Source organism: Bubalus kerabau, chromosome 8, assembly GCF_029407905.1.
Source record: "Bubalus kerabau isolate K-KA32 ecotype Philippines breed swamp buffalo chromosome 8, PCC_UOA_SB_1v2, whole genome shotgun sequence".
Lineage (NCBI taxonomy): Eukaryota > Metazoa > Chordata > Mammalia > Artiodactyla > Bovidae > Bubalus > Bubalus kerabau.
This window is the reverse complement of record NC_073631.1, coordinates 26,682,495-26,710,004: the sequence shown is the minus strand read 5'-3', so window position 1 is coordinate 26,710,004 and position 27,510 is coordinate 26,682,495. Positions and strand designations below refer to the sequence as shown.

Sequence of the window (27,510 nt, the reverse complement as noted above, 5' to 3'; positions counted from 1 at the left end):
TGCACATTTTGTTTGATAACTCCCTATATAGATTGTGTGGATTACAATAAAATGTAGAAAATCCTGAAAGAGATGGGAATACCAGACCACCTGACCTGCCTCTTGAGAAACCTGTATGCGGGTCAGGAAGCAACAGTTAGAACTGGACATGGAACAACAGACTGGTTCCAAATAGGAAAAGGAGTCCATCAAGGCTGTATATTGTCACCCTGCTTCTTTAACTTATATGCAGAGTACATCAGGAGAAATGCTGGGCTGGAAGAAGCACAACCTGGAATCAAATTTGCCGGGAGAAATATCAATAACCTCAGATATGCAGATGATACCACCCTTATGGCAGAAAATGAAGAACTAAAGAATCTCTTGAAAGTGAAAGAGGACAGTGAAAAAGTTGGCTTAAAGCTCAAGATTCAGAAAACAAAGATCATAGCATCTGGTCCCATAACTTTATGGCAAATAGATGGGGAAACAGTGGAAATAGTGGCTGACTTTATTTCTGGGGGGCTCCAAAATCACTGCAGATGGTGATTGCAGCCATAGGTAGACTACAGTCCATGGGGTTACAAAGAGTCGGACACGACTGAGTGACTTCACTTTCACTTTACTCCTTGGAATGAAAGTTATGACCAATGTAGACAGCATATTAAAAAGCATAGACATTACTTTGTCAACAAAGGTCCGTCTAGTCAAGGCTATGGTTTTTCCAGTGGTCATGTATGGATGTGAGAGTTGGACTATAAAGAAAGCTGAGCGCCGAAGAATTGATGCTTTTGAACTGTGGTGTTGGGGTGTTGGAGAAGACTCCTGAGAGTCCCTTGGACTGCAAGGAGATCCAACCAGTCCATCCTAAATGAAATAAGTCCTGATTATTCATTGGAAGGACTGAATTTGAAGCTGAAACTCCAATACTTTGGCCACCTGATGCGAAGAACTGACTCATTTGAAAAGACCCTGATGCTGGGAAAGATTGAGGGCAGGAGGAGAAGGGGACGACAGAAGATGAGATGGTTGGATGGCATCACCGACTCAGTGGACATGAGTTTGAGTACATTCTGGGAGTTGGTGATATACAGGGAGGCCTGGCATGCTGCGGTTCATGGGGTCTCAAAGAGTCGGACACGACTGAGCGACTGAACTGAACTGAACTATATAGATTGTGGCTTCCCTGATAGCTCAGTTGGTAAAAAAATCTGCCTGCAATGCAGGAGACCCCAGTTCTATCCCTGGGTTGTGAAGATCCCCTGAGAAGGGAAAGGCTACCCACTCCAGTATTCTGGCCTGGAGAATTCCATGGACTGTATAGTCCATGGGGTCACAAAGAGACAACTGAGCCACTTTCACTTTATATAGATTGCTCACAGAGCTTTCATTGGCTAAATGAAATCTTTTTCTTGTCTAAGAAAAGTCCACCAGCATTGACTATATTTATGTCTATCTCTCCATATATCCATGTTTTTCATTAAAACTCTAACAAATTATTCTGTCATGTGCCATGTATTTTAATGTGTGTGTGTGTGTGTCCATGCTAAGTTGCTTCAATCTTATCCAACTCTTTGTGAACCTATGGACCATAGCCCACCAGGCTCCTCTGTCCATGGGATTCTCCAGGCAAGAATACTTGAGTGGGTTGCCATGCCCTACCCCAGGGGATATTCCCGACCTAGGGATCTTACCCTAGGTCTGTAGAGGTTATAAGAAGGTAGTCCCAATACATATTATTATGCATCTCCATGTCTCCTGCATTAGCCGATGGGTTCTTTATAACTCTGATTATGTGGCAATTGCAAAGACTAATAACTCAGTATTTCCACTCTTCACTTCAGTTCAGTAGCTCAGTTGTGTCCGACTCTTTGCAACCCCATGAATTGAAGCACGCCAGGCCTCCCTGTCCATCACCAACTCCTGGAGTCCACCAAAACCCATGTCCATTGACTTGGTGATGCCATCCAACCATCTCATCTTCTGTCGCCCCCTTCTCTACCTGCCCTCAATCTTTCCCAGCATCAGGGTCTTTTCAAATGAGTCAGTTCTTCGCATCAGATGGCCAAAGTATTGGAGTTTCAGCTTCAGCATCAGTCCTTCCAGTGAATATCCAGGACTGATTTTCTTCAGGATGGACTGGTTGGATCTCCTTGCAGTCCAAAGGACTCTCAAGAGTCTTCTCCAACACCACAGTTCAAAAGCATCAATTCTTCGGCGCTCAGCTTTCTTTATAGTCCAACTCTCACATCCATACATGACCACAGGAAAAACCATAGCCTTGACTAGACAGACCTTTGTTGGCAAAGTAATGTCTCTGCTTTTGAATATGCCATCTAGGTTGGTCATAACTTGCCACTCTTAGGTTCACTGTTAAGTTCCCATGTATCCAAACCTATTTTTTTTTTAAATATGATCCAGCAATCCCACTGCTGGGCATACACACTGAGGGAAAGAGACACGTGTACCCCAATGTTCATCGCAGCACTGTTTATAATAGCCAGGACATGGAAGCAACCTAGATGCCCATCAGCAGATGAATGGATAAGAAAGCTATGGTACATATACACAATGGAGTATTACTCAGCCATTAAAAAGAATACATTTGAATCAGTTCTAATGAGGTGGATGAAACTGGGGCCTATTATACAGAGTGAAGTAAGCCAGAAAGAAAAACACCAATACAGTATACTAACGCATATATATGGAATTTAGAAAAATGGTAACAATAACCCTGTGTACAAGACAGCAAAAGAGACACTGATGTATAGAACAGTCTTATGGACTCTGTGGGAGAGGGAGAGGGTGGGAAGATTTGGGAGAATGGCATTGAAACATGTAAAATATCATGTATGAAACAAGTTGCCAGTCCAGGTTCGATGCACGATACTGGATACTTGGGGCTAGTGCACTGGGACGACCCAGAGGGATGGTATGGGGAGGGAGGAGGGAGGAGGGTTCAGGATGGGGAACACATGTATACCTGTGGCAGACTCATTATGATATTTGGCATAACTAATACAGTTATGTAAAGTTTAAAAATAAAATAAAATTAAAAAAAAATAAATTTTCAATATATACCAGCAGGGATAACTGTCATATCATATGATTAATTCTATCTTCTATATTTGTAGCAAAGGACAAAATTTAAATTATTTAGCTAAGAACATACTTTCTTATAATAATATAGAATATATGTAATTCTGGTAGAAAATGAAATAATGAGGGCAGAATGAAAAATATGGGCTTGTTTTTTAAATTCTATACATTTAGATGGTCATTAGAGAGGCATGTTGCTGCAGAAAAAACAGACAACTATCTTTTGGGTTCATATGAATTTCAAGACAGTATGAGGGCAATTTGAATAATGCTTAATGAAAATTAACAGTTTACTTTTTTTTTTTTTGAGGATAAACAGCAGTTATGTGGGACAGTTTTAGAAATGTTAGTGTTTGGTGAGATATGGGAAGAAATATATGTAACTATTAGTTACTAATATATATATCTATAAATGAAACTGAAACATTAAATCTTATGGCCAAATATTATTCTCCATTGTCTCTTACTCCAATAGACAGATTTTGACATTTATTAAAAAGCCATTAGAGAAGAAAATGGTATAATATTTCATTTTTAAGTTTACACACCATTTCTCCCATCAGAGTATTCTTCTTTAATTAGAAATATGTTAACACATGCTGAAAAATTATCGCAGTGCATTAACTGTTTTGTTCGAACATTACAAGTTAGATTTTATGATCTGTTATATTGTAATATGTTAGCAAAGTGTAAATTTTGGAAGTCATTTCAGTTTGCTGGAGGCATTTAATTATATCATATACACTATACATATTTATTGGCTATGTTTCAGTTTTGTTTATAATTCATTTCCTCTCTGCTTCCAAAAATGATTCAAGGCAGCTCATTTGAATTATATTGGCCTGCTTTTCCAGAGATAGTCCAGACTTTTCTTTCTCATTCAATAGAGCAGCACACACAACTGAAAATGGAAATTGCTTTGTTCTTATTCTCATGGCTCATTTCAAATTATGTGTTTTGCAGAGGTTAACATTATGTGGGCTGGTCACCAAACACACCACAGTTCTGAAGGCTATAACTTATCCACAGCACTGAGACAATCCGTCCTCCAAATTTACACTTCCTGGGTAAGTTTACAAAACTGAATTCATGTGATAATATAATTTCATTCAGTCACAGCTGTTCCTATTTCTTATTCTGAGTAAATGAATGGAAGGTGTTTTGCTAAAACACTTCTTTCTCCTCTATAAGGCCAGAGACTGAAGTGTTTCTTTCTCCTCTGTGAAGCCAGACACATAAGAAGCAAGTGGTATTGTCCAAAGGTACTCTTTTTTTTTTGACAGCCCAAAACTCACTCTGAGGTGTTCGGAAAGGTGAGAAAGTGTCTGGCTGATCCTTATTTACTGACAGCAAAGAAGCTAATAGCAACAGTATATTGCTGTTGCTGCTGCGTCACTTCAGTCGTGTCCGACGCAATAGTACTAATTAGTAACAATTAGTAATAGAGTACTAGTAGCTCCAGAAAGAATGAAGCAACTGGGCCAAAGTGGAAACAATACTCAGTTGTGGATGTGTCTGGTGGTGAAAGTAAAATCCGATACTGTAAAGAACAGTATTGCATAGGAACCTGGAATGTTAGGTCCATGAATCAAGGTAAATTGGTAGTGGTCAAGAAGGAGATGAAAAGAGTGAACATTGTCATCTTAGGAATCACTGAACTAAAATGAATGGGAATGGGCAAATTTAATTCAAATAACCATTATATATACTAATGTGGGCAAGAATCCCTTAGAAGAAATAGAGTAGCCCTAATAGTAGACAAAAGAGTCCAAAATGCAGTACTTGGGTGCAATCTTGAAAACAACAGAATGATCTTGGTTCATTTCCAATGCAAACCATTCAACAACACAATAATCTATCTATGCCCCAACCACTGATGGTGAAAAAGCTGAAGTTGACTAGTTCTATGAAGACCTATAAGACCTTCTAGATCTAACACCAAAAAAGATGTCCTTTTCATTATAGGGGATTGGAATGGAAAAGTAGGAAGTCAGGATACTTGGAGTAACAGGCAAGTTTGGCCTTGGAGTACAAAATGAAGCAGGGAAAATGCTAACAGAGTTTTGCCAAGAGAACCCACTGGTCATAGCAAACACCCTTGTCCAACAACAAAAGAGACAACTCTATACATGGACCTCATCAGATGGCCAATACTGATATCAAACTGATTATATTCTTTGCAGCTGAAGCTGGAGAAGCTCTATACAGTCAGCAAAAACAAGACTTGGAGCTGTCTATGGCTCAGATCATGAGCTCCTTATTGCAAAATTCAGAATTAAATTGAAGAAAGTGGGGAAAACCACTAGACTATTCAGGTATGACCTAAATCAAATCCCTCTTGATTATACAGTGGAGGTGATGAGTAGATTCAAGGGTTTAGATCTGGTAGACAGAATGCCTGAAAAACTATGGAAGAGGTTCATGATGTTGTACATGAGTCAGTGACCAAAACCATGCCAGAGAAAAAGAAATGCAAGAAAACAAAGTGGTTGTTTGAGGAGGCTTTACATATAGCTGAAAAAAGAAGAGAAGCAAAACGTAAGGGGGAAAAGGAGAGATATATCCAACAGAATTCAGAGTTACAGAGAACAGCAAGGGGAGACACGAAGGCCTTTTTAAATGAACAATGCAAAGAAATAGAGGAAAACAATAGAATGGGAAAGACTAGAGATTTCTACAAGAAAAATGGAGATATCAAGGGTACATTTCATGCAAGGATGGGCATAATAAGGGACAGAAATGGTAAGGAACTAACAGAAGCAGAAGAGATTAAGAACAGGTGGCAAGAATACATAGAAGAACTATACCAAAAAGGTCTTAATGACCAGGATAACCATGATGGTGTGGTCACTTATCTAGAGCCAGATACCCTGGAGTGTGAAGTCAAGTGGACTTTAGAAAGCATCATTATGAATAAAGTTAGTGGAGGTGATGGAATTCCAGCAGAGCTATTTCAAGTCCTCAAGGATGATGTTGTTAGAGTGCTGCACTCAATATGCCAATATGCCTGCAAATTTCGAAAACTCAGCAGTGACCACAGGATTGGAATAGGTCAGTTTTTATTCCCATCCCAAAGAAGGGCAATGCCAAAGAATGTTCAAACTATGGTGCAGTTGTGCTCATTTCACATGCTAGTCAAGTTATGCTCAAAATTCTTCAAGCTAGGCTTTCAGCCGTATGTGAACCAAAAACATCCAGATGTTCAAGCTCAATTTAGAAAAGGCAGAGGAGCCAGAGATCAAATTGCCAACATTCACTGAATCATAGAGAAAGCAAGGGAATTCCAGAAAAACATCTGCTTTTCCTTCACTGATTACATGAAAGCCTTTGACTTAGTGGATCACAACAATTAGTGGGAAATTCTTAAGGAGAAGGAAATACCAGACCACTCTCCCTGTCTCCTGAGAAACCTGCATGCAGGTCAAAAAGAAACAGTTAGACTCTTGCATGAAACACCCGACTGGTTTAAACTTTGGAAAGGAATATGACAAGGTTGTGTATTGTCTTCCTGTTTATTTAACTGTATGCAGAGTACATCTGGCAAAAGGCAGGGCTGGATGAATTACAAGCTGGAATCAAGATTGCTGGGAGAAATATCAACAACCTCATATACACAGATGATACCACTCTAATAGCAGAAAATGAAAAGGAACTAAAGAGCCTCTTGATGAGAATAAAAGACAAGAGTGAAAAAGCTGGCCTAAAACTCAACATTCAAAAAACTAAGATCATAGCATCTTGTCCCATCACTTCATGAGAAATAGATGGAACAAAAGTGGAAGTAATGAGAGATTTTCATTTCTTGGGCTCCAAAATCACTGTGGACAATGACTGAAGCCATGAAATTGAAAGATGCTTGCTCCTTGTAAGGGAAGCTATGACAAACCTAGCCAGCCTATTAAAAAGAGAGACATCACTTTACCAACAAAGGTCCATATAGTCAAAGCTATGGTTTTTCCAGCATGTATGGATGTGAGAGTTGGATCATAAAGAAGACTGAGCACCATAGAACTGACTCTTTTGAATTGTGATGCTGGAGAAGACTCTTGAGAGTCCCTTAGATTGCAAGAAGATCAAACCAGTTAATCATAAAATGAAGTCGCTCAGTCGTGTCAGACTCTTTGCGACCCCATGCACTGTAGCCTACCAGGCTCCTCCATCCATGGGATTTTCCAAGCAAGAATACTGGAGTGGGTTGCCATTTCCTTCTCCAGGAGATCTTCCCAACCCAGGGATTGAACCCCGGTCTCCCGCATTGTAGGAAGACGCTTTACTCTCTGAGTCACCAGGGAAGTCTAGTTAATCCTAAAGGAAATCAATATCGGAAGGACTGATGCTGAAGCTGAAACTCCAATATTTTGGCCACCTGATGTAAATAGCCAGCTCATTGGAAAAGACCCTGATGCTGGGAAAGATTTAGAGCAGGAGAAGAAGAGGGCAACAGAGGATGAGATGGTTGGATGGAATCACCAAGTCAATGGACATGAGTTTGAGCAAGCTCCAGGAGTTGGTGATGGATAGGGAAGCCTGGTGTGCTGCAGTCCACAGGGTCACAGGGAGTCTTACATGATCTAGCAACTGAACAACAACAAGGACAAGGAGCATGATATACTGACAGTGTATCTCAATTCAAATATATGCAAAGATTTCATTAGAAACTTTAAAAAACAGTTGTTAAAAAAATCAATTCCCAATTGCATGCTGAAGTAAAATCCAAGTAAATCTTCTGCTTTTTATTTACATATTAGAGCAGTTAGTATAATGCTCAACAGAAAATTTGACTCCAAAATATTTTGAAACAAGGAAATGACAAGACTAATGAATATCAGAATTTGCCTCTAGTTCTAAGGTTTTGAGACACTGGACAAACCTGTTCTACCAGCTATCAGACATCTGTGATTTACTCTTTAACTCTTGCATTAATAGCTGTCTAAAATACTGCTACAAATGCACCTTGAGCTGGAATGTCAAAACTATCAATGTACAAGGGTATTCATCAATAGCTTTTACTAACTATAAATTATAATGATCTAATATTTGTATGGTTCTCAATAGCTTGTACGAAAGACACCATTTATTGAATATTTTCGATGTGCCAGGCAATCTTCAAAGACCTCTTTATATATTAGTTTGTTTGATCTTTCTGGCACAGATACTATTATAGCTCTCATTTCAAAATTATAGCTGACTCCACAATTCAGTCTCAAAACTAGTAAAGGGTGGAGTAGAATTTGAACTCATTCACCCTGGCTACAACGATCTTGACCTCTACGCTGAATCCTCTCTGTGTGCCTGTGTATCACCTTTCACTTTTGTCATCTCCTTTGATCCTCACAAATAAGCCCCATGCTGTACTAGATTAAGTATTACTATTATCAAGACCTTTAGATCAATGAGGTTAATTACACAGCTAGTAAGTGACAAAGCCTCGTATTTGTAATCACATGCCTCACATAGTCTGTAGAAAGATATACTGGCATGTGTTCTGACCTAGACAGATGCATAGGCCATACAAATGGATAAGCCAATGATGGTACTAATACGTGTCCTGAAATGGATATTGAAAGAAATCAACCCCCTCCTCCCCACAGCAGTGCACCTATGTTATAGCCTATAATTTCTTAAGCCTGTTGTAACCAAGTACCACAAACTGGGTGATTTAGAACAGCAGAATTCTACTGTCCCACCATTCTGGAGGCCAGAAGTTTGAAACCAGTGTTTGCAGGGTCAGCTCCTAGGGGAGAGGCTGTTCCAGTCCTTTCTCCTAGGTTCCCCAATCTTGGGGAAATCATGGGGGTCCGATTTCACATGGGAGTCTCCCTGCATCTGGGTTCAAATTTCTCTTTTTTTAATAAAGATACTAGTCATACTCAATTAGGAGCTCACCCTACTCCATTATGAGGACCTCTTAACTAATCACATCTGCAGTGATCCTATTTCCAAATAAGGTCACATTCTGAGGTATTTAGGGAATAGAATTTCAACACATGGACTTTATAGAGAAATGATTCCATCTATAACACAGCTCTAAGCAATATAGATGAAAAAGATAAATAGGCAATTCCCCTCTCGTATCTTCTATAACTTGTTCTGGAACTCTAGATGGTTAAATGTAGAAGAAAATACTCTCTCTTACACAGCTGTATATAGCTCAAGAGTTGTTCAGGGCTTCAGTGAATGGAGGGAAGGACAGGCCTTTGACTAGGGAGGGAAATAGTGTCCACCCTCCTTTCTTAGGGAATAGCTGCATTAATGCAAACTTCTATTAACCTGTACAAAATAGGCTGAATATATGACTGATTAAAATACTAACTTCAAAGATACTTATTCTCTCCTAATGTATATATTACTCTTTACATAATGATAGCTCAAACCTCCAGTATTTGCATTTTGGAGGAGGAAGTCTCCAAGAAATGATGTAGCTGTGTTGGAAGTTGCTCCAGGGAAACATGTTGTTAGTGAGTTAATTACCTGAGCAATTGTCAGAGGAAAATTTTTATCTGAGCATCATAGATTTCAGAAGTAGAAGAAACCTGGGAGATTTATATTTAAACCATCTATTTAAATATATTATATTTAAACATAATACATATATTTAAATAATCCATTTTTTATAGCCTCAGAATGAATCTCAGGGGAGCCCACTGTATCATACAATATTGAACACTGTCATTTGGAATTTGAATTCAGGCATCTGACTCCCATCTTTATCCTGGCTTAGCTTGTGTCCTTTCCCCTATTAAGCTAAAACATCCAAAAATACAGATTATTAAAAATCTAAGTGAAATGCAGGTTCACATTTATTTATTGCCAGACTATATTCCCTTTATAACCTCACATCACTTTGCTACAGACACAGAAAATATGCTGAACAAATAAACTAGCATTGGGAATGCATCACAAGCTGCTAATCTGGGGTGGAGATGGGGAGGAAGAAAGGATGTGCAGTATAAGACATGAAAGGAAGGGATTGTAAATCAGCCTGGATTCTTGGTTAATATTTGTAGGTGTGTTTGAAGATAACTTAGATGGTCTGTGATGGTTGTCACTCTACGATAGGTCTTTCTACACATTAAAATCAAAAAGAGCTGTCAGCTCTCTTCATTTTCTTTGAGTCTTTTGTAGGATTGTCTCCATTGACACAGCTACATAAGGCATATAATTTGGTGGGTACTAAGGTAACAAGGTATTTTAGAGCACATAATAAACTGATTTGTGAAGTGAAAAGCAAGATTAAGCTCAGAGTATTTTCTTTCATATTACTATGAAAATTAGGGTGGTAGGCCTGTCATTTAAAGTAGTTTAAGATGAGAATTGAAAATTCAAGAATTTATAACATTCTTTTTGCATTTTTAAAACCCAGTTTTGGCTAATTTAACATTACTCATCCCCAGAGAGCTACAATTAGTGGAGTACCTTTCCCTCCCTCAAATTATTGATTCATTTTTATTGAAGTATAAAACAATATGTTACAAGTATGCAAAACAGTGATTCACAATTGTAAAATTTATAATCAATTTATAGTTGCTGTAAAATATTGGCTATATTTCTTGTATTGTAGAATATATCTGTGTAGTTTATTTGTACATTATAGTTTATACCTCTTAATCCCCTATCCCTATGTTGCCCCTTCTGCAGTTTAAGTGAGGCTTATTTATTATGTAATTAAATATATGGTTTTACTTGCTATTCAGTCTTTTATTATATATCTTAATATAATGCCTTAAATATGATAGTCTCTTCACTTTGCAAATAGTAAAATGTGTCTAGACTCATGAATATTGTGTAATATGTACTAGGGTCAGGATTAACATCTCATTTAATTCCCAGTTTATAAATAAAATAATCTGAAAGCTACAGCTTTATATTGAAAACTTAGTTTTAGAAGTGCTCAAAAAATAAAAGAATGGGATCAGTCAGGGGGATACAGGAGCCAACTTGAAGGAGCTCCCAATGGCCATAATGCGCAACAATTTAATATATAACATAGTGTGAAGTCATAATCCAAAGTAAAAAATAAATACATTTGAAATCAGTCTGTACTGACATGTGAAAGTGAAGGTATCTGTTGCTCAGTTGTATCTGACTTTTTGTGACCCCATGGACTGTAGCCCACCAGGCTCCTCTGTTCATGGAATTTTCCAGGCAAGAACACTGGAATGGGTTGCATGCTCTCCTCCAGGGGATCTTCCCAACTCGGGATCAAACCTCTGTCTCCTGCAATGTATACAGATTCTTTACCACCTTCCCACCAGGAAAGCCCCTATATTTCAAATACATTTGAAATCAGTCCACAATGACATAGATCAATGATTGAATACATAAATAAATAGGAACAAACAAACAGAAAATGAAATACCCTAAAGAATTTGAAATGATAACTGTAGATAATGGCCCCTTCCAGGAAACTGGGATTAATGCCCAATTTACCCCCTTTTACCCTTGGACTTCACTCTATTCATATATTTATTTTTATGCTGTGGAGTATTGGATCTTATTTCCACAACCAGGGATGGAAACTGTCCCCCGCTGCAGTGGGAGTACGGAGTCCTAATCACTGGATCACCCAGGAAGTCCCTGGGCTCTACTTTAAAAACACCTTTACAAAGAATAGAGTATGGAAAGGGGACAAAATTTGGGTTGGGAATTTAACTTTACAGTGGAGAAACTTAGCAATCAATCAATCAAAGACCAAAGTTAACAGCAGTGACATCTTAGTAGCAGGTACCATTTGATAAGATGTGATAAGAAATATATGCTGGTGACAGTATGTACCCTATGACAAGATACAGAGGAATGAGTATTTACCCCCATGGTCTCTGTCACCAAAGCCCATAATCCCAGTCTAACCATAAGAAAAGACATGTGTCAATCTCAAATTGAGTGACATTCTACAAAAATACCTAGCCAGTATTTGAAAGTGTAAAGGTTATGAAGCACAAAGAATGTCTGAGAAACAATCACAGATCAGAGGAGGCTATAAGATAAAAACTAAATGTAATGTTTTATCTTAGATGGATCCTAAAGTATAAAAGCACATTAGTGGGGAGAAACAGAACTAGTGAGGCTTAAATAAGGTGTGGAGTTTAGTTAGAAGTAATGAATGGCTGTCAGTTCCTTAATTGTTTTGATGCAGTTTAGTAATATATTAACAATAGAAAGATTGGGGTGAGAATATGTGGCAACTTCCTATCTTTGCAACCCTTTTGCAAGCATAAAACTATTATAAAACAAATAGTTTATAAAAAGATAGAACCACATTTCCATACCTACATTTTCAAACTCAGGGCCATGATAGATCATATACTGACTCAAGAAAAAAGCAACTTAGACCTAGTCATTACCAATAGTCATTGATTCCTAGGACCCCCTAGAATATCATGAAGAGCACTGATTCAGCCATGCTATTTTATTTTATTTTAATTGAAAGTTAATTACTTTACAATATTGTGGTGGTTTTGGCCATACATTCACATGAATCAGCCATGGGTGTACATGCATTCCCCATCCTGACCCTCCCTCTCATCTCCCTCCCAATCCCATCCCTTAGGGTCATCTCAGTACACTAGCCCTGAGCACCATGCCTCGTGGATCGAACCTGGGACTGGTGATCTATTTCAAATATGATAATATTCATGTTTCAATGCTATTCTCTCAAATCATCCCACCCTCACCTTCTTCCACAGAGTCCAACAATCTGTTCTTTACATCTGTGTCTCTTTTGCTGTCTTGCATATAGGGTCATCGTTACCATCTTTCAAAATTCCATATATATATATATATATATATATATATATATGTTAATATACTGTATTGGTGTTTTCTTTCTGGCTTACTTCAGTATAATAGGCTCGAGCTTAATCCACCTCATTAGAACTTCTTCAAATGCATTCGTTTTAATAGCTGAGTAATATTCCATTGTGTATATGTACCACAGCTTTCTTATCCGTTCATCTGCAAATGGACATCTAGGTTGCTTCCATGTCCTGGCTATTTTAAACAGTGCTGCGATGAACATTGGGGTTATGCATGTCTCTTTCAATTCTGGTTTCCTCGGTGTGTATGCCCAGCAGTGGGACTGCAGGGTTGTATGGCAGTTCTATTTCCAGTTTTTTAAGGAATCTCCACAGTGTTCTTGATAGTGGCTGTACTAGTTTGCATTCCCACCAACAGTGTAAGAGGGTTCCTTTTCCTCTGCACCCTCTCCAGCGTTTATTGTTTGTAAATTTTTTGACAGCAGCCATTCTGACCAGCATGAGATGGTACCTCACTGTGGTTTTGATTTGCATTTCTCTGATAATGAGTGATGTTGAACATCTTTTCATGTGTTTGTTAGCCATCTGTATTTCTTCAGAGAAATGTCTGTCTAGTTCTTTGGCCCATTTTTTGATTGGGTTGCATATTTTTCTGGAATTGAGCTGCAGGAGTTGCTTGTATATTTTTGATATTAGTTGTCAGTTGCTTCATTTGCTATTCTTTTCTCCCATTCTGAAGGCTGTCTTTTCAGCTTGCTTATAGTTTCCTTTGTTGTGAAAAAGCTTTTAAGTTTAATTAGGTCCCACTTGTTTATTTTTGCTTTTATTTCCATTACTCTGGGAGGTGGATCATAGAGAATCCTGCTATGATTTATGTCAGAGAGTGTTTTGCCTATGTTTTCCTCTAGTTTTATAGTTTCTGGTCTTACATTTAAATCTTTAATCCATTTTGAGTTTATTTTTGTGTATGCTGTTAGAAAGCGTTCTAGTTTCATTCTTTTACATGTGGTTGACCAGTTTTCCCAGCACCACTTGTTAAAGAGATTGTCTTTTCTCCAAGAATTGTATGTTCTTGCCTCCTTTGTCGAAGATAAGGTGTCCATAGGTGTGTGGATTTATCTCTGGGCTTTCTATTTTGTTCCACTGATTTACATTTCTGTCTTTGTGCCAGTACTATACTGTCTTGATGACTGTTGCTTGATGTTGTATAGCCTGAACTCAGGCAGGTTGATTCCTCCAGTTCCATTCTTCTTCCTCCAGATTGCTTTGGCTATTTGAGGTTTATTTGTAATTCCATAAAATTGTTAAATTATTTGTTCTAATTCTCTGAAAAATACCATTGGTAGCTTGATAGGGATTGCATTAAATCTATTGATTGCTTTGGGTAGTATACTCATTTTCACTATATTGATTCTTCTGATCCATGAACATGCTATATTTCTCCATCTATTTGTGTCGTCTTTGATTTCTTTCAGCAGTGTTTTATAGTTTTCTATATATAGGTCTTTTGTTTCTTTAGGTAGATCTATTCCTAAGTATTTTATTCTTTTCGTTGCAATGTGAATGGAATTGTTTCCTTAATTTCTCTTTCTGTTTTCTCATTGTTAGTGTACAGGAATGCAAGGGATTTCTGTGTTAATTTTATATCATGCAACTTTACTGTGTTCATTGATTAGCTTTAGTAATTTTCTGGTGAAGTCTTTTGGGTTTTCTATGTAGAGGATCATGTCATTTGCAAACAGTGAGATTTTTACTTATTCTTTTCCCATTTGGATTCCTTTTATTTCTTTTTATGCTCTGATTGCTGTGGCCAAAACTTTCAAAACTATGTTAAATAGTAGTGGTGAGAGTGGGCACCATTGTCTTGTTCCTGACTTTAGGGGAAATGCTTTCAATTTTTCACCATTGAGGATAATGTTTGCTGTGGGTTTATCATATATGGCTTTTATTATGTTGAGGTATGTTCCTTCTATGCCTGCTTTCTGGAGGGTTTTTTTTTTTTTATCATAAATGGATGTTGAATTTTGTCCAAGGCTTTCTCTGCATATAGTGAGATAATCATATGGTCTTTATCTTTCAATTTGCTAATGTGGTGTATTACATTGATTGATTTTGTGGATATTGACGAATCCTTGCATCCCTGGGATAAAGCCCACTTGGTCATGATGTATGATATTTTTAATATATTGTTGGATTCTGTTTGCTAGAATTTTGTTGAGGATTTTTTCATCTATGTTCATCAGGGATATTGGCCTGTAGTTTTCTTTTTTTGTGGCATCTTTGTCTGGTTTTGGTATTAGGGTGATGGTGGCCTCAGAGAATGAGTTTGGAAGTTTACCTTCCTCTGCAATTTTCTGGAAGAGTTTGAGTAGGATAGGTGTTAGCTCTTCTCTAAATTTTTGGTAGAATTCACCTGTGAAGCCATCTGGTCCTGGGATTTTGTTTGTTGGAAGATTTCTAATTACGGTTTCAATTTCTGTGCTTGTGATGGGTCTGTTAAGATTTTCTATTTCTTCTTGGTTCAGTTTTGGAAAGTTATACTTTTCTAAGAATTTGTCCATTTCTTCCAAGTTGTCCATTTTATTGGCATATAGTTGCTGATAGTAGTCCCTTATGATCCTTTGTATTTCTGTGTTGTCTGTTGTGATTTCTGCATTTTCATTTCTAATTTTGTTGATTTGATTCTTCTCCCATTTTTTCTTTATGAGTATAGCTAATGGTTTGTCTATTTTATTTATCTTCTCAAAGAGCCACCAGCTTTTCGTTTTGTTGATTTTTGCTATGGTCTCTTTTGTTTCCTTTGCACTTATTTCTGCCCTAATTTTTATGATTTCTTTCCTTCTACTAACCCTGGAGTTCTTCGTTTCTTCCTTTTCTAGTTGCTTTAGGTGTAGAGTTAGGTTATTATTTGATTTCTCTCCTGTTTATTGAGATCAGCTTGTATTGCTATGAACCTTCCCCTTAGTGCTGCTTTTACTGAATCCCATAGGTTTTGGGTTGTTGCATTTTCATTTGTTTCTATACATATTTTGATTTCTTTTTTAAATTTCTTTTGTGATTTGCTGGTTATTCAGAAGCGTGTTGTTTAGCTTCCATGTTTGTATTTTTAATAGTTTTTTTTTTTTTTTTTCCTGTAGTTGACATCTAATCTTACCACATGTGATCAGAAAAGATGCTTGAGATGATTTCAGTTTTTTTGAATTTACCAAGGATAGATTTATGGCCCAGGATGTGATCTATCCTGGGGAAGGTTCCATGTACACTTGAAAAAGAGGTGAAATTCATTGTTTTAGGGTGAAATATCCTATAGATATAAATTATGTCTAACTGGTCCATTGTATCATTTAAAGTTTGTGTTTCCTTGCTAATTTTCTGTTTAGTTGATCTATCCATAGGTGTGAGTGGGGTATTAACGTCTCCCTCTATTATTGTGTTACTGTTAATTTCCCCTTTCATATTTGTTAGCATTTGCCCTACATATTGCAGTGCTCCTATGTTGGGTGAGTATATAATTGTGATGTCTCCTTCTTGGATTGATCCTTTGATCATTACGTAGTGTCTGTCTTTGTCTCTTTTCACGGCCTTTATTTCAAAGTCTATTTTATCTGATATGAGTATTGCTGCTCCTGCTTTCTTTTGGTCTCCATTTGTGTGAAGTATCTTTCTCCAGCCCTTCACTTTCAATCTGTATGTGTCCCTAGGTTTGAGGTGTGTCTCTTGTAGAGAGCATATATAGGGGTCTTGTTTTTGTATCCATTCAGCCAGTCTTCGTCCTTTGGTTGAGTCATTCAACCCATTTACATTTAAGGTAATTATTGATAAATATGATCCCATTGGTATTTACTTTGTTGTTTTGGGTTCGAGTTTATAAACCTTTTCTGTGTTTCCTGTCTAGAGATGATCCTTTAGCATTTGTTGAAGAGCTGGTTTGGTGGTGCTGAATTCTCTGAGCTTTTGCTTGTCTGTAAAGCTTTTGATTTCTTTTTAATATTTGAATGAGATTCTTGCTGGGTACAGTAATCTGTGTTGTAGTGTTTTCTTTTTCATTACTTTAAGTATGTCCTGCCATTCCCTTCTGGCTTGAAGAATTTCTATTGAAAGATCAGCTGTTATCCTTATGGGGATCCCTTTGTGTGTTATTTGTTGTTTTTCCCTTGCTGCTTTTAATATTTGTTCTTTGTGTTTGATCTTGTTAATTTGATTAATATGTGTCTTAGGGTTTTTCGCCTTGGGTTTATCCTGTTTGGGACTCTCTGGGTTTCTTGGACTTGGCTGGCTATTTCCTTCCCCATTCGAGGGAAGTTTTCAATCATTATCTCCTCAAGTATTTTCTAATGGCCTTTCTTTTTGTCTTCTTTTTCTGGGACTCCTATGATTCCAATGTTGGGGGGTTTAACATTGTCCCAGAGGTCTCTGAGGCTGTCCTCCATGCTATTTTGAATCAGCTGTTATTCTATAGTAACCAGGCTTCCCAGGTGGCTCAGTGATAGAGAACCTGCAAGCCAATGCAGGAGACCTAAGAGAAATGGGTTTGATTCCTGGGTCAAGAAGATCCCCTGGAAGAAGGCGTGGCAATCCACACTCCAGTATTCCTGCCTAGAGAATCCATGGACAGAGGAACCTGGCAGGCTACAGTCCACAGGGTCGCTAAGAGTCATATACCAATGATGTGACTTCACGTGCACTAGCACTAAAGTAACCATGTTTCCATTCTTAATCCCTCAATCCATCACTCACGGTTACCTTTGCAATATGCCTGCTCGGAACACACTAAACTCCTTTATAGTTGTTAGAAAGGAACATCATAGAGTCGTTATCAAAGGCAGAGCTGGTCTAAACCTGATCCAGCCTGTCTTTCTGAGCTCATCTTTATCCCTCTCCCATTGTCACTCTATGTCCAGCTGAACAATTAGTTTTCAATTCTCTAAATCTGTTGTGACATAATGCCCTGGTATTTTATTGAACATGCGTGTATCTCTGCCTAGAAAGTTATTTCTTAATTACCTTTGATTATTATCTCCTTCAAGATTCAATTCCTTTCTACATAGCTTTCCCAGGTCGCTTTTCTTTTTGTCCTGTATGCTTATGGTTAGTCATTCAATCGTGTCCGACTCTTTGCGATCCCATGGACTTTAGCTCGCCAGGCTCCTCTACCCATGAGATTCTCCAGGCAAGAATGTTGAAGTGGGTTGCCATGCTTACCTCCAGGGGATCTTCCCAACCCAGGGATCAAACCCAGTTCTCCTGCATTGCAGGCAGGTACTTTACCGTCTCTTTGCTACTGGAGTGAGTAGCCTATCTCTTCTCCAGGGAAGCTTCCTGTTAGATTCCCAGGAATCTAACCAAGATATCCTGCATTGCAGGCAGATTCTTTACCAACTCTGAAGTCTATTGCATTGCAGGCAGATTCTTTACCAACTGAGCTACCAGCCTTGTATATCTCTATTGTAAATAATTATCATATGCATTGTTGACTTTCACGCCAGGATATATACTTTAAAAGAAATGAATCTACTTCTATTTTTTCACTTCTGTTATACTAGCATATATAAAGTGCCCAATGCAGTCAGTGCTTAATAAATGCATATAACATGAATGAAGGAAGTGAAAGTTTTAAGTTGTCGAAATGAAAAGGCCATTGTGTGAAATAATTTAAGCCTGTCATTCATTTAAATGTTTGTGTTCTAATAGATAGATTCTCAAAAACTTAGTACAGGGTAAGTAAGTTATTTATTTTTTGGAATAAAAGATATTTTAACATATTTACATAACATATGAAGCTATTAAATGGGAAGCAGTAAGCTATCCACATTTCAATAAGCTGAGTATTTCTTTTAAAAGCTTAGTAAAAATGATAAACACTTAATTTGAATGACTGGGTTACATAATTTCTTTTTAGGTTCTGTAGTATTTCTCAGAGGTACTTGTTTTTAGATTAATATTACCAATATTATAAGAATTAGTTAAATATGTTTAGAACACATTAAAAAACTCTAAAAAGAAGTAAATTTTAACTAGCATCAAAGGAAAGACATATAGTTATAACATCAATTTGTGAAAACCGTTGTAAGTTAGAGAATATGCTAATGCCAACAAAGGTCCATCTAGTCAAGGCTATGGTTTTTCCAGTGGTCATGTATGGATGTGAGAGTTGGGCTGTGAAGAAAGCTGAGCACCGAAGAATTGATGCTTTGGAACTGTGGTGTTGGAGAAGACTCTTGAGAGTCCCTTGGACTGCAAGGAGATCCAACCAGTCCATTCTAAAGGAGACCAGTCCTGGGTGTTCTTTTGAAGGACTGATGCTAAAGTTGAAACTCCAATACTTTGGCCACCTCATGCGAAGAGCTGACTCATTGGAAAACACTCTGGTGCTGGGAGGGATTGGGGTCAGGAGGAGAAGGGGACGACAGAGGCTGAGATGGCTGGATGGCATCACTGACTCGATGGACGTGGGTCTGGGTGAACTCCGGGAGTTGGTGATGGACAAGGAGGCCTGGCGTGCTGCAATTCATGGGGTCTTAAAGAGTCGGACATAACTGAGTGACTGAACTGAACTGAACTGAACTGATGATATTATTTTTGAGCATAGTAATTTCAAAATAAATGTTAATTTCATTTAGAAAACAGAAGAGAACACTTCACTAGGAAGAAAGAGGTTTGGGTCCCAGCCTTAGATACATTACTAGCTAGATTTGCCACCCTGAACCAATTAAGTAATGTTTGAATCTCAGTGATTTTGTACATGAAATTAGGCAATTAATATTTGCTCTGCCTTCTCATATTGTTATTTGAGGATCACCTTAAATAATGAATGTGTAAATTCTTTGAACTATATCAAGTATGATTCACATGTATAATATTGTGTTTATATTACACATAAAACTGCAGAGAAACTTTCGACAAAATCTCAGGTCTTTTTATTACAATGTACTCCCTGCCAAACTACATAAGCAAAGACTATTTTTCAATATGAGGGGAGTTGGAATTCTGTAAAGATAAATGTGAACAAATAGACCCAAGAAACTAACAACTTTGATGTAATGCAGTCAAATTCACTGGGGATAAAATTCTCATAACTCTTATGTCATGGAAGGAAAGCATGCCTTGAGCCCCCCATGAAGTGAAAAAACAAAACCTCTCTCAAGACCTTGCCTCAGAACTCCATGGTCTTCCTTCACTACCTTCAACCTCCACTCAGAGACAGCTACTAAAGCAAAGTTTGTGTCCAGACATTAAATAAATGAAGCTCTCTGCCAGTTTGTGTCATGACCTGTTTCAGATCCTTGAGTATAGCATACACCAGCAAAATGGAACTATTTTGCTGTTTACTGACTTGCTTTGAAATTGGGTAAGAATAAAAATTTTTCTTGATGTTTGACACTTTTCTTTACAATAGTCGTTTGTAGTCCTTATAATGAAGGATAAATAAAGGGGTCAAATTGAAGCATACATGTGTGCTCAGTCGTTCAGTTATGTCTGACTCTTTTTAATGCCATGGAGGGTAGCCTGCCAGGCTCCTCTGTCCATGGGATTTCCCAGGCAAGAATACTGGAGTGGGGTGTCAGTTCTTCTCCAGGGGAACTTCCTGGCCAGGTCTCCTGCATTGCACGTGGATTCTTTATAGTCTGAGCTGCCAGGGAAGCCTCTGTCATAGTGAGGTACTCTACATAAAACAGTATCAACCTACTGGCACTTTAGAAAAACAGGTACAAGTGGATAAAATGCTCAATTCCCTTTACACGTTGTTGTTTTGAGAAGTGTATCCACTCATGGTTTGTTTTTTTTTTTTTTTGCATATACACTTTTGACTGGTAGAATTCTTCATGGTGGCAGAGGTTGGGGATATGAAGAGAAGTAAGATACTTCTATTCTTAAGGTGATTTTTTTTCCTTTGAAGGATTGAAGCAACCCTACAACCATGGTAATACAAGTTGTTGAGACTGTAGAAAGTTATATCTGCTCTGAGAACCATGGAGGGTCAAGGGAAGCATGGCAAAACAGTTGAGGCTTGAGCCCAATCTGTAAGAAGAATAAAAATTTTGCCATGAATATGGTTTTTATGGTTTTAAGTAGAACATTATGTGGAAGGAGAATGTCCATGAAAGTACAAAATTATTGGGGCCTCCCAGGAGGCACTGATGGTAAAAAACTTGCCTGCCAATGCAGGAGACATAAGAGACTGGAGTTCAATCCCTGGGTTGGGAAAATCCCCTGGAGGAGGGCATGGCAACCCACTCCAGTAGTCTTGCCTAGAGAATCCCCATGGACAGAGGAGCCTGGTGGGCTACAGTCTATGGGATTGCAGAGAGTCAAACACAACTGAAGTGATTTAGCACATAAATGATAAATTTAGGGGATGGCAAATTTAGGGGACATGCATACAATACATGGTACGCTTATTATTTTCTTAGAACTGCCCTAACAAAGAAGCCAAAGCTCTGTGACTTGGAACAACTGAAATGCATTGTTTCATAGTTCTGGAGACTAGAAATTGAAAATCAAAATATCAGCAAGGTTGTTTCCTTCTGGTGGTTTGCTGGCAGCTTTTGGTATTCTTTGGATGCTAGATGTTATCACTCTGATCTCTGCCTTCCTCTTCACATGGAATTCTTCCTCTGTTTATGTCCATGTCCAAATCTCCCTTTGTAAGAGACATAACTCAACCCTTCACAGCATGATTATGGTGAGAATATAGGATATATAAAAAGGTGGAATGAGGAAAGGGGGAAATGGCTAAGAGCACAGAAATGAGAAAAGAAAGGTGGGCCTAGATTTCTTAAAGATAAAGAATTTTTTCCTGTTTTATTTTTTATTAATTAATTTTAATTGGAGGATAATTACTTTACACTATTGTGACGGGTTTTGCTATACATCAATATGAATTGGCCATAGGAATACATATGTCACTGCCATCCTGAACTTGCCCCCTACTGCCCTCCCTACCCCATCCCTCCAGGTTGTCACAGAGCTCTGGCTTTGGGTGCCCTGCTTCAGACATCAAACTTGCACTAGTTATCTATTTTACATATGGTAATGTATATGTTTCAGTGTTATTTTCTCAAAGCATCCCGCCTTCTGTTTCTCCCGCTGAGTCCAAAATTCTGTTCTTTACATCTGCGTCTCCTTTGCTGCCCTGCATATGGGATCATCAGCACCATATTTCTAGATTCTATATATACATGTTAATATATAGTATTTGTCTTTCTCTTTCTGACTTACTTCACTTGACTCAGTTGTAATGAGGAAGATGAATCTAGAGCCTATTATACAGAATGAAGTAAGTCAGAAAAATAAAGACTTTCTAAGTAGAAACACTTGGAAAATTGTTAAAGAGACTGTGGAAAAATCTTAAAGAGATGGGAATACCAGACCACCTGACCTGCCTCTTGAGAAATCTGTAGGCAGATCAGGAAGCAACAGTTAAAACTGGGCAGGGAACAACAGACTGGTTCCAAATAGGGAAAGGAGTACGTCAAGGTTGTATATTGTCACCCTGCTTATTTAACTTATATGCAGAGTACATCATGAGAAACGCTGGGCTGGAAGAAGCACAAGCTGGAGTCAGGATTGCTGGGAGAAATATCAATAACCTCAGATATGCAGATGACACCACCCTTATGGCAGAAAGTGAAGAAGAACTAAAGAGCCTCTTGATGAAAGTGAAGGAGGACAGTGAAAAAGTTGGCTTCAAGCTCAACATTCAGAAAACTAAGATCATGTCATCTGGTCCCATCAGTTCAGTTCAGTCACTCAGTGGTGTCTGACTCTTTGCGACCCCATGAATCACAGCACGCCAGGCCTCCCTGTCCATCACCAACTCTCAGAGTTTACCCAAACTCATGCCCATAGAGTAAGTGATACTATCCAGCCATCTTATCCTCTGTTGTCCCTTTCTCCTCCTGCCCCCAATCCCTCCCAGCATTAGGGTCTTCTTTTCCAATGAGTCAACATTTCGCATGAGGTGGCCAAAGTATTGGAGTTTCAGCTTCAGCATCAGTCTTTCCAGTGAACACCCAGGACTGATCTCCTTTAGGATGGACTGGTTGCATCTTCTTGCAGTCCAAGGGACTTTCAAGAGTATTCTCCAACACCACAGTTCAAAAGCATCAATTCTTTGGCACTCAGCTTTCTTCACAGTCCAACTCTCACATCCATACATGACCACTGGATCTTGTCCCATCACTTCATGGCAAATAAATGGAAAAACAGTGGAAACAGTGACAGAATTTATTTTGGGGGCTCCAAAATCACTGCAGATGGTGATTGCAGCCATGAAATTAAAAGACGTTTACTCTTTGTGAGGAAAGTTATGACCAATCTAGACAGCATATTGAAAAGCAGAGACATTACTTAACCAACAAAAGTCCATTTAGTCAAAGCTATGATTTTTCCAGTAAATATGTATGGATATGAGAGTTGGACTATAAAGAAAGATGAGCACCAAAGAATTGATGCTTTTGAACTGTGATGTTGGAGAAGACTCTTGAGAGTCCCTTAGACTGCAAGGATACCCAACCAGTCTATCCTAAAGGAAATAAATCCTAAATATTCATTGGAAGGACTGATGCTGAAGCTGAAAATCCAATACTTTGGCCCCCTGATTCAAAGAACTGACTCATTTGAAAAGACCCTGATGATGGGAAAGATTGAAGGCTGGAGGAGAAGGAGATGACAGAGGATGAGATGGTTGGATGGCATCACCGACTCAATGGACATGAGTTTGAATAAACTCTGGGAGTGGTGATGGACAGGGAGGCCTGACATTCTGCAGTCCATGGGGTAGCAAAGAGTTGGACGTGACTGAGCAAATGAACTGAACTGAAGTACAAACACAAGCACATACTCTCAGCATATGCGTCCTCTTACATCTAGTCTAAGATGCTTAATTCCAAGGACTCTGGCAAGGACTTCAAAGGCTTCCCTGGTGGATCAGATGGTAAAGAACCTACCTGCAATGCAGGAGACTTAGGTTCAATCCCTGTGTCAGGAAGATCCCCTGGAGAAGGGAATGGCAACCCAGTCCATTATTCTTACCTAGAGAATACCATGGACTGAGGAACCTGGTGGTCTATAGTCCATGGAGTCACAAAGAGTTGGACATGATTGAGTGACTAACACCTACACTCTGGCAAGTACAGGCTACCTTGTTCTGTTACATCTGCCTGTAGGTCCCCTAGCCTTGCTTGAATGTGGTCACCCTACATCACCCCTATTCTCAGCTTATCAAGCACCATGAAGTCCTCCAGTCCCAGTAGGGAGCTTGGTGTCCCTCCATGAATGGCTTCCAGATGCAGATGAGCTGTCAGTGATGTTTGCCAAAATATAAACATGAGCCTTCCCCTACCTGGGAGAAGCCTTTCTAGAATTCTGCACCCTTCTCAAGATCTCGTCTCTACTGTTGCCTCTTTTCTCTTTTTTTTTAATCAGCCAATATATGAATTTAAAACTTCACAGAGAATTGAGAGTTTTTCTGGTTTTCCCTCTTTTTTCCTCTGCTCAGATATTTTCATTAAGATTGTGAATTCACAAGTACATATACATTTTAACCTCCAGTTTTGTAGAAAATGTTTACCCCTCTTCAAGAGATCCAACCCTTAGATTAGTGCTTCTCTGGTGGTTCAGTGGTAAAGAATTCACCTGCCAATACAGGAGATGTGGGTTCTATCTCTGGGTCAGAAAAATCCCCTGGTGAAGGAAATGGCAACCCACTTCAGTATTCTTGCCTGGGAAATCCCATAGACAGAGGAGCCTGGTGGGCTATAGTCCATGGGGTCACAAAAAAAGTCAGACACAACTTAGCGACTAAAAGAACAATGAGAACCATCCTTAGATTGGTGACATTGCTTCTACTTTGTTCCTCTCTTGAACTTTGTCTTATCAACAACTCTTGGCATTTATTCTTCTTCGTTTCAACTGACTCTCTGAATACACCATAAATATACTGAAGTTTCTCACATTAAAACATACACACACACCTCTGCATACACACATACACACCTATGCATACATACATACCCACACACACACACCTATACATACACATGCACCATACATACACAGACACCTATACACACACACACACACACACACACACACCTATACACACACGCACACCTCTATACATACACACACCTATACACACACACACACCCCTATACCCACACACCATACATACATCTACACAGTCTCCTTCCTCATCCATATCTTATATTGGAGAAATACTTCTAGCTCTTTTCTTTCTTGTTCTCAGAGAAAAAGAGAAGTAAATCAAACCTACCTCTATTTCATCACTCCCTTTGAACAATTCTTAAACCCACTGAGGTTTGGATTGTAGGTCTACTGCTCCACTGATCCATGGCTGCAAATCCAAGGTAATTTTTTAGTTTAATTTATATTTGTAGGACATATTTGCTTACTTAGCAGCTTTCTTTGAATATTCCTCAAGCTCTTCAACACAATATCCCCTAGGTTAAAATTTATAAATCTAGTCTTCCTCCTGTATACCATCTTGATGAAATATCATTCTTCACACAAGCCAGAAATCTAGGTGTCTTCTGATTCTCCTCTGTTTCTCTCATCTCCTATGTTTAAATAGTTACCAAACTCACAGATCTCTTGCATGTATTCTGCTTCTCCATCCCTACAGATACTGCTGTGGTTAAATGTATATGATTTTTCACTGGATTATAGAAATAGGATTTCATGCCATTTTAAAATTTCTTACAAGCGTAAAAAACCACGTACATTAACTACTCTCTCCTGGTCTAGGATAAACTCAGTCTCCTTGTAATCACATTAAAAGACTCCCTCTCTGGTTTAACCAGTGTCTGTTGCTGTCGCTGGTTGTTCATTCACTAAGTTGAGTCTGGCTGTTTGGACCCCATGGACTACAACACTCCACACTCCCCTGTCCTTCACTATCTCCCAGAGTTTGGTCAGCTTCATGTCCATTCGGTCAGTGATGCTTTCTAACCATCTCCCTGTCTGCTTCCCCTTTCTCCTCTTGACCTCAATCTATCTCAGCATCAGGTTCTTTTCCAATGAGTAGGCTCTTCACATCTGGTGGCCAGAATATTGGAGCTTCAGCTTCAGCATCAGTCCTTCCAGTGCATATTCAGCGTTGATATCCTTGTGATTCATCCAGCCTGGCATTCTACACGATGTACTCTTCACAAAAGTTCATAAACAGGGTGACAATATACAGCCTTATACTACTGCTTTCCCAATTTTGAACCAGTGTGTGGTTCCATGTCCGATTCTAACTGTTGCTTCTAGACCTGCATACAGGTTTCTCAGAAAACAGGCCAGGTGGCCTGGTATTCCTATTTCTTTAAGAATTTTCCACAGTTTGTTGTGATGCACAGAGTCAAAGGCTTTAGCATAGTCAGTGAAGCAAAATAGATGTTTTTCTGGAATCTTCTTGCCTTTTCTATGATCCAGCTAATGTTGGTAATTTGATCTCTGGTTCCTCTGCCTTTTCTAAACCCACCTTGTACATCTAGAATTTCTCAATTCACATACCACTGAAGCCTAGCTTGAAGAATTTTGAGCATAACCTTACTAGCATATGAAATGAGTGCAACCGTATGGTAGTTGGAACATTCTTTGACATTGCCTTTCTTTGGATTGGAATGAAAACTGACCTTTTACAGCCCTCAGCCATGCTGAGTTTTCCAAATTTACTGGTATGCTGAGTGCAATACTTTAACAGCATCATCTTTTAGGATTTGAAATAGCACAGCTGGATTTCCATTATCTCCACTAGCTTTTTTGGTAGTAATTCTTTGTAAGACCCACTTCACCTCATACTCCAAGATGTATGGTTCTAGTTGAGTAACCACACCATTGTGGTTATCCCAATTATTAAGATCTTTCTTGTAAAGTATCTCTATTCTTGCCACCTCTTATTAACCTCTTCTGATTCATTTCAGTCCTTTCTTTTTTTATCCTTTATCATGCCCATCCTTGCTTGAAATACTCCTTTGAACTGGGCAATTTTCTTGGAGAGATCTCTAGTCATTTTCATTCTATTGTTTTCCTCTATTTCTTTGCATTGTTCATTTAAGAAGGCCTTCTTATCTCTCCTTGCTCTTCTGTGGAACTCTCTCTGCATGCAATTGGGTATATCTTTCCCTTTCTCCCTTTTCTTTTGTTTCTCTTCTTTCCTCAGCTATTTGAAAATCCTCCTCAGACAATCCCACTGCCCTCTTGCATTTCCTTTTCTTTGGGATGGTTTTGTTCACTGCCTCCTGTATTATGAAACTTCATCCATAGTTCTTCAGGCACTCTGTGTACGAGACCTAAGCCCTTGAATCTATTCATCACCTCCATTGAATAGTCATAAGGGATTTGATTTAGGTCATACCTGAACGGTCTAGTGGTTTTTCATAGTTTCTTTAACTTAAGCTTCAATTTTGCAATAAGGAGCTGATGGTCTGAGTCACAGTCAGCTCCAGGTCATTTTTTTCCTGACTGTATAGAGTTTTTCCTCTTCAATTGCAAAGAATATAAGCAGTCCGATTTTGGTAATGACAATCTGGTGATGTCCATAGAGTCATCTCCTGTGTTGTTGGAAAAGGATGTTTGCTGTGATCAGTGTGTTCTCTTCTCAAAACTCTTGTTAGCCTTTCAGTTCAGTTCAGTTAAGTTGCTTAGTCATGTCCAGTTTTTGCAACCC

At 38.6% G+C, this 27,510-nt stretch overlaps 1 protein-coding gene across 1 annotated transcript in view; it reads left to right on the top strand.

The window, feature by feature from the left end:
• AGMO (alkylglycerol monooxygenase) overlaps nt 1–27,510 on the top strand; it is a 392,936-nt gene that overhangs the window by 130,351 nt on the left and 235,075 nt on the right. Inside the window, exon 4 of the mRNA XM_055589894.1 lies at nt 4,042–4,145. Coding sequence (XP_055445869.1) covers nt 4,042–4,145 — 104 coding nt within the window. The remainder of the gene's footprint in view (nt 1–4,041; nt 4,146–27,510) is intronic.